The following is a 12,033-nucleotide window of genomic DNA, read 5'->3' on the forward strand; positions in this document are numbered from 1 at the left end:
CTAAATGTACACTTGAGTCACCATGGTATTGAGTGCCTGAATAATTGAAGAACCAAATAGTTACCCACATTATCCAGTGATTAAAAATTTGCTTAAAATGTAAAATACAAGGATTAAATAGCATTTTTATAAGTTTGTAAACAAAAATGCAAGCCATTTCTCAATATGTAACATCCTAACCTTGTGGAAGTATAACGTAACCGTTCTACATCAAAAAGTAAAAACCAAAACTACGGATATCACTGCTGCTAATCTTAGTGCGACAAAGATCTTCTCATTTATTCATAAATCAAAACTACTCAATCATGAAGTAAATAAACCATTTGCTTACACTTCAGAAAAGAAAGAAAAAAGGATGCAGAAAGTAGATAACATAAACAACTAAATTAATACCTACTTCTTTATTTGCAATTATTACATTGTTTCCAATTCTTGCATTTTTGTCAATTATACATTTCCTTCATACAAGATTTGAGTCACGATATATACCAAATTTATAATAAAAAAAGATGCAACAGTAGAGAAAGAAACAATTTAAATCCAACACAGAATATCATATGTATGCCAAGTTTAGTATAATTATATTCATATATATGCCATGTAACTGAGTTCATTCATAGAGTTGTATAATGTGAAATTACGACAACGCGTTTTCAGTTTTTAGGATTCTTACATAATTTTTGTATATTTCCCTATGCCTATAGGAATATTTCCCGCTGCCAAAAGAGATGCGATTTTAGCCTCTGTTTCATAATAGTCAGCGCCCATCATCATGGTATCCTATAAAGTGATCGTAGATGTTGTTGGTGTAAGCCCTAGAGGCCAATAATTTATGTTAAACATTATTTTATGTTACATGACTTTTATTATTGAATAATATATGACATTCTTTATTATATTTGTGTAATGATAATAAAGTCCTTAGAATAGATAGTTCGTGTAATAATATATTAAGTGTGACTTAATCATGAGATTACATTATCATAAAGAACGCTATTCTTAAATGTATCCGTAATCAAAGCTTTAATATGAATAAAGGATAATAATAAAGCGTCGAGACTATTATGTACGTAGACTGATGACTGCATCTCATGGGTCATAGATATGAGATATTAAGTCTATACATAGGTATAAATATTAGGAGTAATATTTATACTGGATTGACCCACCATGAGAATACTACATAGTAAGTTATGCAATTGTCATAAGATATTCTCACAATGATAATAGTGTATATCGCTCTTAGACCTGAAACCATTATGATCCCTAGATGTGGACTCAAGTGCTTTGTTGCCATTCTAACGTTGTCTGTAAAAGGATAACCATAACGTTGGTTGATGGGTGCTTGATGAAGCATGCTGAGGGACATGAGTGTCCTAGATGGGATTTGTGGCCTCATAAATGGGAGATATATCTTTAGGCCTCTTGATGAAATATGACTGTAAAACTGCATGGCCATGCCGAACTAAGTCAATATAAGATATTGGACTTGTTCATTATTCATTATATTTCGGAATCAAGAAATATAAATATTGATCTATACAAGGGTGACAATATCTATGCCTTGGGATCAATAAAGATATCGAGACAAAGGAGTAATTGTACACATGAGTATTATCATGGAAAGGTTTCGTCAGATCACTTGACATTCTTGTCACTTGGGTAGCAATGATGTGTTGCTAGATACCGCTCATTGTTTATAATATTAAATATTAGATTTAATATTATTGCCAACGTGACTAGAACCTATAGGGTCACACACAAAGAACAGTCAAAAGAGAAATATATAAGTATAACTTATATAAGGGGTGCGTTTAGTAAATAACGCTAATTAGTTAGCAAAATTACTAAACTCGTTGTTGGGCTTACTGAAGCCCAATAGTGACTTCTGACTTGCAGAGCACACTAGAAGTTCTATAAATAGAACTCTAGTGCTGAAGTTTTTGGTTACACGTTTTGGAGCAACCCTTCTTCTCTGAACTTCCGATTCATTGGCTAGCACCGAGTTTTGGAGGAGCACTGTTCGTGTGGACTTGCTAGAGGCTTTGCTGCTTGTTGCTTACTTGGCTGTGATCGAGATTCCAGTTTCCAGGTTCCAACGTTCAGATTCCAAACTTCGAGGTAACAATCGAATCACTGATTCATGTTTGAATTTCATAATGATCCAAGGAAAGAAAATCGAAATTATTCCGCTGCTTCTACTCCTTTCTTTTATTCGATTTTCCTTCAGTGGTAACAGAACCTGGTTACGAAACCTTGAATCAGATTGCTTTGTTATGCTTTATGTTTTAATTTGATTAAACATATTGAACGAAATTAAATAATAAAGAAAATTAAAATTGACATCGTATTATATTATGTTTTCTGTGCAACATCGACGTTTCGATTATACATATCGACAGGAACATAATTGATCGATCATAAAACGCAGTTAATAATAATATCAATCACGTCTATGTGCATGGCTTTTCGATTTGCTTTGATGTTTCAGAAACAGTTTCTGGTGAAACATCAAACCTTTCGATTATACATATCGACAGAAGCATGATTGGTAAATTCTGTATAACAACAGTGTATGTGACCGGGCAGCGGAACCGGCTAATCTGCGTAGGGTGATCATATGTCGAATTTTAATTTAATTTATTTAATTATAAAGTATAATTAATAATAATAAACGTGTGTTTGTTATTATTATCATGTGAATGATTATGGCATTAGTCCTTTTATTTTATTTCTTTTGGATATATACGGCCTGCGTGTCGTGCCTCTCTCTTATATCTCTATTGTACATTCTCTTCTCATCCACTCCCTCGTATGTAAAACGAGTTTCTTTCATATGTAATGTAAATAGAATACAAGGAGGTAATAGGGCTCAAGACGTTAGGATAGTCCTGGAAGTTAAGCTTGGAGAAGCAAGGTCGTTTCTAGGATTAGTTTAGATTCTCTCATTGGCTTGAGAGATTCATAGCGTTAGGATGGCCATAATCATGTCACTTTATTATTGTATAATTGTTATGCATGTTATGATTGGAGTGCGAATATATGTGATATATAAGCCGTGGTGAGGTGAGATCAAATTTAATAAAAATCCTTCAATTTAAAATATTAAGTTCAATGCTTTCCAAAAGTTTAACACCCTTCAAGACTAATATCGAATATGTGGGTTTTGCCTCCATGAAGCGCATATTTTATACTAGTAAGTTGCGGTGCAGTAATCCAATTTACCCAAGTGTTATTCTTTTGGGTCTAACTTAACTAAATTAATTTTAATAAGATTAGAATAAATTTAGAAGCTATAATTGGGTAATGTTTATATGATAGATTTGAATAAAGAGTTATTCACCTAATTGATTTGAAAGTTGTATATGATACAATTGGAAATGTTCCTACCTAAATAGCTGAGTTTTAATTACAGCCCCCGTTGACTTAAATCAAGGTGAAATAAGGATTTCAATCCACTAGAAAATCTTCCAACGGGATTTTCCGAGTCAAATGTTTGAAGGTCATTTGATTTGAGTAAAATAGTGGGAGCGTATTTAATTAAAGGCCAAGTTAAATATGTTATTTTCATGATACTTATTTTGTATATTTTAAAATTGTAGATGGCCAATAACGCTTCAAATAACATTTTGCGATCCCTCATTGAAAAGGAAAAATTGACTGAAACAAATTTTATTGACTGGTACCGTAACATGAGGATTGTCCTCACCCACGAGAAAAAGCTGTATGTGCTTGATGGACCCGTTCCTGAGGCACCACTTGCTGGAGCTCCTGCGGCTCAAAGAAATGCTCATACCAAGTTCCTCAATGATTCCGTAGAAGTCTCTTGCATCATGCTAGCCACCATGACTCCCGAGCTGCAAAAACAGCATGAAGGGATGGCTGCGTTCGATATGATCGGACATCTAAGGACTCTTTATGAAGAGCAGGCTAGGCATCAAAGGTTTGATGTCTCTAAGGCCCTTTTCTCTACGAAGCTGTCCGAAGGAAGTCCCGTAGGACCTCATGTGCTCAAAATGATTGGGTACTCTGAGAACCTAGCTCGATTGGGATTTGTCCTTGAGCAGGAACTTGTTGTTGATCTTATCTTGCAATCGTTGCCTGAAAGCTTCAGCAGTTTTGTCCAGAATTTTCTCATAAATGACATGGACAAAACACTTCCACAGCTTGCAGCTATGTTGAGAACTACTGAGAAAAATATGAAGGGAAAAGGAAAGGCTGCTGCCGTTTTAATGGTTAATAATGGCAAGTCCAAAAAGCACCATAAGAAGCCTAATAAGTCTAAGGGAAATGGCAAAGGCAAAGCTGTTGCCAAGCCATCAACCAAAGCTTTGAAGCCTAATGGAGGCGTGGCTAAGGAGGGCAAGTGCTTCTACTGCAACAAGCAGGGGCATTGGAAGCGTAACTGCCCAAAGTATCTGGAAGACAAGAAGAATGGAAATGTTCCTACTACTTCTGCAGGTATTTTTGTTATAGAAATTAACATGTCTACTTCTACATCTTGGGTATTAGATACTGGATGTGGTTCTCATATTAGAAATTTTGGACTCTTTTGATTTTGAATCATATGAAACATGTCGATCTTGTTTGTTAGGGAAAATGACAAAGGCTCCATTTACCAGTCAAGGTGAAAGGGCTAGCGATCTTTTAGGTCTCATACATACTGATGTGTGTGGACCCCTAAACATAACTGCTAGAGGAGGTTTTCACTACTTCATCACATTCACTGATGACTTTAGTAGATTTGGATATGTGTATCTAATGAAACATAAATCTAAATCATTTACTTTATTCAAGGAATTTCAAAATGAAGTAGAAAACCAACTAGGCAAGAAAATCAAAATGCTTCGATCTGATCGAGGTGGAGTATTTGAGCTTAGAGTTTGACAATCATCTAAAAGAATGCGGGATCTTGTCCCAACTCACACCTCCTGGAACTCCACAATGGAATGGTGTTTCCGAAAGGAGAAATCAAACCTTGTTAGACATGGTCCGATCAATGATGAGTCATGCTGAACTTCCAAACTCCTTATGGGGATACGCCTTATTAACTGCAGCTTATACACTTAACCGAGTTCCATCCAAAGCGGTAGAAAAGACACCATATGAGATATGGAATGGTCGAAAACCCAATGTGGGACATTTAAAGATTTGGGGTTGTGAAGCTTATATAAAACGACTTATGTCTACTAAGCTTGAACAAAGATCTGATAAATGTTTCTTTGTGGGATATCCTAAAGAAACTAGAGGATACTACTTTTACAAACCTTTTGAGGGAACAATTGTTGTTGCCAGAAATATAGTCTTTCTTGAAAAGGATTTTGTCTCCAAAAGAATCAGTGGGAGCAAAGTAGATCTTGAAGAAGTTCAAGACCCACAAAGTGAAGACATAGCGATGGAGGAACAGGAACAAGATACACAAACTGTTGTGACAGAAATTCCTATTCCAGTAACACAAGAACCACGTAGGTCTAGCAGGATACGTTAAGAACCTGAGAGATATGGGTATCTCATATCAAAAGAGGGTGATCTATTGCTCATGGATCAAGATGAGCCTGTGACTTACACAGAGGCCATTACTAGTCCTGAATCTGAGAAGTGGCTTGAAGCCATGAAATCTGAAATGGATTCCATGTACACAAATCAAGTTTGGAACTTGATCGAAGCACCTGAAGGAATTAATCCTATAGGATGCAAGTGGGTTTTCAAAAAGAAAATCGACATGGACGGAAAGGTTAATACCTATAAAGCGCGATTGGTTGCTAAAGGCTTCAAACAAATTCATGGTGTAGACTATGATGAAACCTTTTCACCAGTTGCAATGATTAAATCCATTCGGATCTTACTTGCTATCGTTGCATACCATGATTATGAAATCTGGCAAATGGATGTCAAGACTGCTTTCCTTAATGGAAATCTTCTTGAGGATGTGTACATGACACAACCTGAAGGATTAGGCGATCCTAAAGCACCCAAGAAAGTATGTAAATTACAGCGATCAATCTACGGATTGAAGCAAGCTTCCAGAAGCTGGAATCTTCGTTTTGATGAAACTGTACAACAATTTGGATTCATTAAAAATGAAGATGAGCCTTGTGTTTACAAGAAGGTTAGTGGGAGCATAGTCTCATTTCTGGTTTTATATGTGGATGACATATTGTTAATCGGAAATGACATCCCTACATTACAAGGAATCAAAACTTGGTTAGGGAAATGCTTTTCTATGAAAGACTTACGTGAAGCCTCCCATATATTAGGAATCAGGATCTATAGAGATAGATCACAGAGATTGCTTGGCTTAAGTCAGGTTACATATATAGACAAAGTCCTGAGACGTTTCAATATGCATGATTCCAAGAAAGGATTCATCCCTATGTCGTCAGGTATAAATCTATCAAAGACTCAATCCCGTTCGACTAACGAAGAAAGGGATCGAATGCATGATATTCCATATGCTTCAGCAATTGGGTCTATCATGTATGCTATGTTATGTACTCGACCAGATGTCTCATATGCTTTAAGTGCTACGAGCAGATACTAGTCTAATCCTGGCAATGATCATTGGATTGCTGTCAAGAATATCCTTAAGTACTTGAGAAGAACTAACGATACTTTCTTGATCTATGGAGGTCAAGAAGAGCTCTCTGTAATTGGTTACACTGATGCTAGTTTTCAGACAGATCATGATGACTTTAGATCGCAATTTGGATATGTGTTTTGCTTAAGTGGCGGTGCTGTGAGCTGGAAGAGTTCAAAGCAAGAAACAGTCGCTGATTCTACAACAGAAGCCGAGTATATTGCTGCATCTAATGCCGTAAAGGAAGCTGTTTGGATTAAGAAATTCATTTCTGATCTTGGAATAGTTCCAAGTATTGTGGATCCCATTGCATTACTATGTGATAACAATGGAGCAATCGCACAAGCCAAAGAACCTAGATCTCACCAGAAATCCAAACACATACAAAGGCGCTATCATCTTATTCGAGAGATTATCGAAAGAGGAGATGTTAAATATGCAAAGTACCAACATTAGAGAATGTTGCTGATCCACTTACTAAAGCTCTTGCCCAGCAGAAGCATGATGGTCATACTACATCTATGGGTATTAGGTTTATGCTTGATTGGCTCTAGTGCTAGTGGGAGATTATTGGTGTAAGCCCTAGAGGCCAATAATTTACGTTAAACATTATTTTATGTATCATGACTTTTATTATTGAATAATATATGGCACTCTTTATTATATTTGTGTAATGATAATAAAGTCCTTAGAATAGATAGTTCGTGTAATAATATATTAAGTGTGACTTAATCATGAGATTACAATATCATAAAGAACGCTATTCTTAAATGTATCCGTAGTCAAAGATTTAATATGAATAAAGGATAATAATAAAGCGTCGAGACTATTATGTACGTAGACTGATGACTGCATCTCATGGGTCATAGATATGAGATATTAAGTCTATACATAGGTATAAATATTAGGAGTAATATTTATACTGGATTGACCCACCGTGAGAATACTACATAGTAAGTTATGCAATTGTCATAAGATATTCTCACAATGATAATAGTGTATATCGCTCTTAGACCTGAAACCACTATGATCACTAGATGTGGACTCAAGTGCTCTGTTGCCATTCTAACGTTGTCTGTAAAACGATAACCATAACGTTGGTTAATGGGTGCTTGATGAAACATGCTGAGGGACATGAGTGTCCTAGATGGGATTTGTCCCTCCTCATAAATGGGAGATATATATTTAGGCCTCTTGATGAAATATGACTGTAAAACTGCGTGGCCATGCCGAACTAAGTCAATATAAGATATTGGACTTGTTCGTTATTCAGTATATTTCGGAATCAAGAAATATAAATATTGATCTATACAAGGGTGACAATATCTATGCCTTGGGATCAATAAAGATATCGAGACAAAGGAGTAATTGTACACATGAGTATTATCATGGAAAGGTTTCGTCAGATCACTTGACATTCTTGTCACTTGGGTAGCAATGATGTGTTGCTAGATACCGCTCATTGTTTATAATATTAAATATTAGATTTAATATTATTGCCAATGTGATTAGAACCTATAGGGTCACTCACAAAGAACAGTCAAAAGAGAAATATATATATAACTATGACTTATATAAGGGGTGCGTTTAGTAAATAACGCTAATTAGTTAGCAAAATTACTAAACTCGTTGTTGGGCTTACTGAAGCCCAATAGTGACTTCTGACTTGCAGAGCACACTAGAAGTTCTATAAATAGAACTCTAGTGCTGAAGATTTTGGTAACACGTTTTGGAGCAACCCTTCTTCTCTGAACTTCCGATTCATTGGCTAGCACCGAGTTTTGGAGGAGCACTGTTCGTGTGGACTTGCTAGAGGCTTTGCTGCTTGTTGCTTGCTTGGCTGTGATCGAGATTCCAGTTTCCAGGTTCCAACGTTCAGATTCCAAACTTTGAGGTAACAATCGAATCACTGATTCATGTTTGAATTTCGTAATGATCCAAGGAAAGAAAATCGAAATTATTCTGTTGCTTCTACTCCTTTCTTCTATTCGATTTTCCTTCAAATGTGATAACATGGCTTCATGTCAGTCACTTTAGGAGAAGTTTAGCAGATAGATGTACCTTTATCTGCACTCCAGAATCAAGTCTTGAGCAAATTCCCACAATGGAATGTTCAACCTTGCACTCTTTAGAAAGCAACCATCTGAAATCAATGAATTACCACCTACAATTGATGTTATTGCACACTCTCATTAGTCCCCATTAGGATCCTAAAAGGTTCTCTAAATGGACTAAATCTTGAAGTTCTACCTGGCACTTCTCCATTTTAGTTGGGGGGTAAGAAACGAGGACATGTAAATATAGGCTTTAAATGATCATATAACTGAAACTTTGGTGGCTTCGACATGAAAGAAGAAAAAATCACAACTTCTATAAACTCATTAACTGATAATACCTATAACTTTTAAATACTAAAAGGCCAACCTTATCCATAAGAGCCAACTTTTCATCAAAGAAAGATATTATAGTCCCAATATCTTCCCAATAACCATGGAAAAGACATGCCTGTGATGAAATAGAAGGGCCAACCTTGGTTGTTTACTATAAAAATATAATATGATAATTCAATGCATTAATAAAAAGCTATTATAATAGAACATTTCACAAAATACTTCTACTAAAGCGACTTGTATCACTCGAGTAGTCTCTACTTAAAGAAACTACCTGAACTTTAAAATCTTTTGCAGCCAATGGAACTACCTCAGATCCAAAATCATTTGCATTAGGAAAACAACTCCTGAAAATTTGTCACTAGAAAATTGGAAATCACATCATACTTATATAAGTCTAACTTTGAAACAAATCATATGCTAATTATCTGAGAAGTTTGCGAAGAACATCTAATTTAAACACATATATACCCATTGATGCGATATATGGAAATTTCCTTGCTTCCTGAGCTGATAATCCCAAAACACTTGTATCTATATGCTATGAGAATAAGTAGAGCAATCAAAGACAGATGATTTCAGATTGAGAACTGAAGTCATTATAGACTATAGTATATTACATCTCAATATTTCAAGAGGAAATTGGAAGAATAACAATCATAGATCTTAATAGATCTCCCTTGGGTTTTTCCATGAACTGGCGTATCTGCCCTCTTTCATCAACCTTCACTAATCCAAAATCAGAGGCACATCTATGTTAAAAAAGAAGAAAATATTAATATTTCAGAAACTGAATGTGTAAATATCAGCACATGAAGTAATACGCTTCTGCAGATGTAGATCAATTGTCATGTGAAACATTCACGGTGAAAGATGATCAACAAAAGCTAATCAAAATTAACAGCTAATAATACCGACATGTGCAAGTTCCATGTAATCCATTCTATAGAGCTGATCACCACACAATATCAGAACGTTCTCTATGTTTTTATGCTCGGAATTGCTGCCAATACCTAACATAACAAATTTCTAGCCTGTCATGATTTAAGTGCAATCAAAAAACTTATTCATGGTAACAAAAAAAAAAAGTGTACCTCAATAAAACCACCGCCATAGTTGATAAGTCAATAATTTACTGTTTTTAAGTGTTTATTTTGTTAAGGTTTTATTAAGATTTATTGTTTTTTGTTACTTTTTAGAACTTTAGTACTTCAATTTGTCTGTTATTTAATTTTAGGAACAAATATGGTGAAAGATTGAATCTTGGAGTAAAAGAAAGGGTTTTTGAGCATGGTTAAGGAATGGAAGGATCTAGAGCATGATTGGAGCTGATTGAGGCCTAAAATATGAAGATTCTATGCAAAAATATCAGGCATGGCCGTGCCTGACAAGAACCAAACCGTGCCTCCAATGTTGTTCAAAAGTGCAAAATCCAGAGAGCTTGGCACGGGCCATGCCTGCACAAGCACGATCGTGCTTGATGATGAAGCTATGCTGCCAGAAAGACAGACATGGCCAGTGCCTGCACAAGCACGATCGTGCGCGATGCCAATCCCCATTTTTGCTGTTTTGCTTCAAAGACTTGGCACTTGGGAAGATTTAGTGTGATTTTATTGTCTGATTCGGTAAAATTCTATTATCCGATTTGGTGTATATTTATATGCCGTTTTGGTGTTAATTTATATGCCGATTTAGTACTATTCTATATCCCGATTTGGTGCAATTTTGTGATGCTCCTTTAGCTATAAATAGAGGAGCCATCAGATTTGTAGAATCATCTTTTGTTCTTGGGAATTTTAAGTGACAATTATTTCTTTGAATAAAAGTTCTTATTTATTTTCTTGTTATTTATTTTTATGTCTTTCTTCTCCATCTCTATGTCTACGATGAACATGAGTGAGTAGACTTCTTTGTCTTGGGATTGTTTGATGAGTCTAATGACCTAATCCCTATCAAACCAAGCCTAGAACCCTAATTTTATGTAAATCTATTTTCTATTCTAATCTCACCGTTCTTAATTCATACTTCAAATACTAATTGAAGCATCGAAAGTCGAAGGTTAGTATTGGACATGTGAGATTAGACAAGGCTTACGAAATATGAGAATAGTCTAGTAAACCTTGAGACTTTAAAGTTTCATTCTTAAAGCGTTTCAATAACGATCAACCATGAGAATAGGCGTGGTTGTTATTGAAATACATTCATTATGAGTACAAGGATGAGAATAGGCAGAAATTTACGACAAATATGCTGCTAAGTTGGAAGAACAAGAGAAGGTGCTGATTGATCCTAGTCTTGAAGGAAAGACAAGAGAAGAAATGGGTCTGAAACCATTTACAAGGACTGAAATTCGTTCAAACATAATGGGGATTCCAGTCACCATTAATGAAGAAATTATTGGAAGAGCCTGCAGAAGAGATTTTGAAGGATCTTTTCAATGGAATCTGAATAGTAAAACAAGCACCTAGAAAGCAATTGTTTGTGATACTCTGTTCAATGGAATCTGAATAGTAAAACAAGCACCTAGTACAAGGATATGAAGAAAGAACACAAGGTTCTTCAGAAGCTGATGCAAGAGTGTTTCCTACCCAAGGGTGGAGGGGTAGATCAATTGTCATTAGAACACAAGGTGTTCTTACACTTCATTGTTACTTTTGAGAAAGTAAACCTGCCAAGGTACATCTTTCATCACATGCTTTTGGCATTGAAGGAAGGCCAAGACAAGGAAAGGAGGTTTGTCCCTTATGGAAGACTACTGTCAGAAATCTTCCATCAATGAGGTATTTTGGAATCTCTTAGATTATCCCAACTTGTCATTGATAAGTATTTGGACACAGTGGTTAGCAAATAGATCAATGCCAACACTTTGAAGAACATGCTACTAATAAAAGAGGTCACAGAGCTCCCAACTGATCTGAAGGAGTCTATGATCCTATCTGATCTCATAACTGATTTTCCTCCAATCTCAAAAGAAGATCCTCCTGAAGTACGTGCTACCTATGTGTATGACCACTTTCAAAGGACTAGAGAAATCATACAGTACAGTGTTATACTAGATACTATGTA

At 35.7% G+C, this 12,033-nt stretch overlaps 1 protein-coding gene and 1 pseudogene across 1 annotated transcript; one reads left to right on the forward strand and one right to left on the reverse strand.

The window, feature by feature from the left end:
* LOC146922064 (glucose-1-phosphate adenylyltransferase large subunit 2, chloroplastic-like) lies at positions 1-10,526 on the reverse strand (annotated as a pseudogene).
* Positions 3,834-4,887, forward strand: LOC146922065 (uncharacterized). Its single transcript, XM_085710510.1, has 2 exons — positions 3,834-4,461; positions 4,595-4,887. The coding sequence occupies exons 1-2, from the start codon at positions 3,834-3,836 to the stop codon at positions 4,885-4,887; spliced, it is 921 nt and encodes a 306-aa protein (XP_085566636.1).
* Positions 10,527-12,033: the final 1,507 nt, after the last annotated feature.

The sequence above is a fragment of the Medicago sativa genome, chromosome 5 (genome assembly GCF_051527215.1).
Source record: "Medicago sativa cultivar Bolivia chromosome 5, Bolivia_mono, whole genome shotgun sequence".
Lineage (NCBI taxonomy): Eukaryota > Viridiplantae > Streptophyta > Magnoliopsida > Fabales > Fabaceae > Medicago > Medicago sativa.

What these genes read in the sequence shown, in the direction of transcription:
- LOC146922065 (XM_085710510.1), top strand. Translation starts at nt 3,834, where the DNA reads ATGCTAGCCACCATGACTCCCGAGCTGCAAAAACAGCATGAAGGGATG. An exon ending in TGTTCCTACTACTTCTGCAG is followed by an intron (nt 4,462 to 4,594) that starts GTATTTTTGTTA and finishes CTTGTTTGTTAG; the next exon opens with GGAAAATGACAAAGGCTCCA.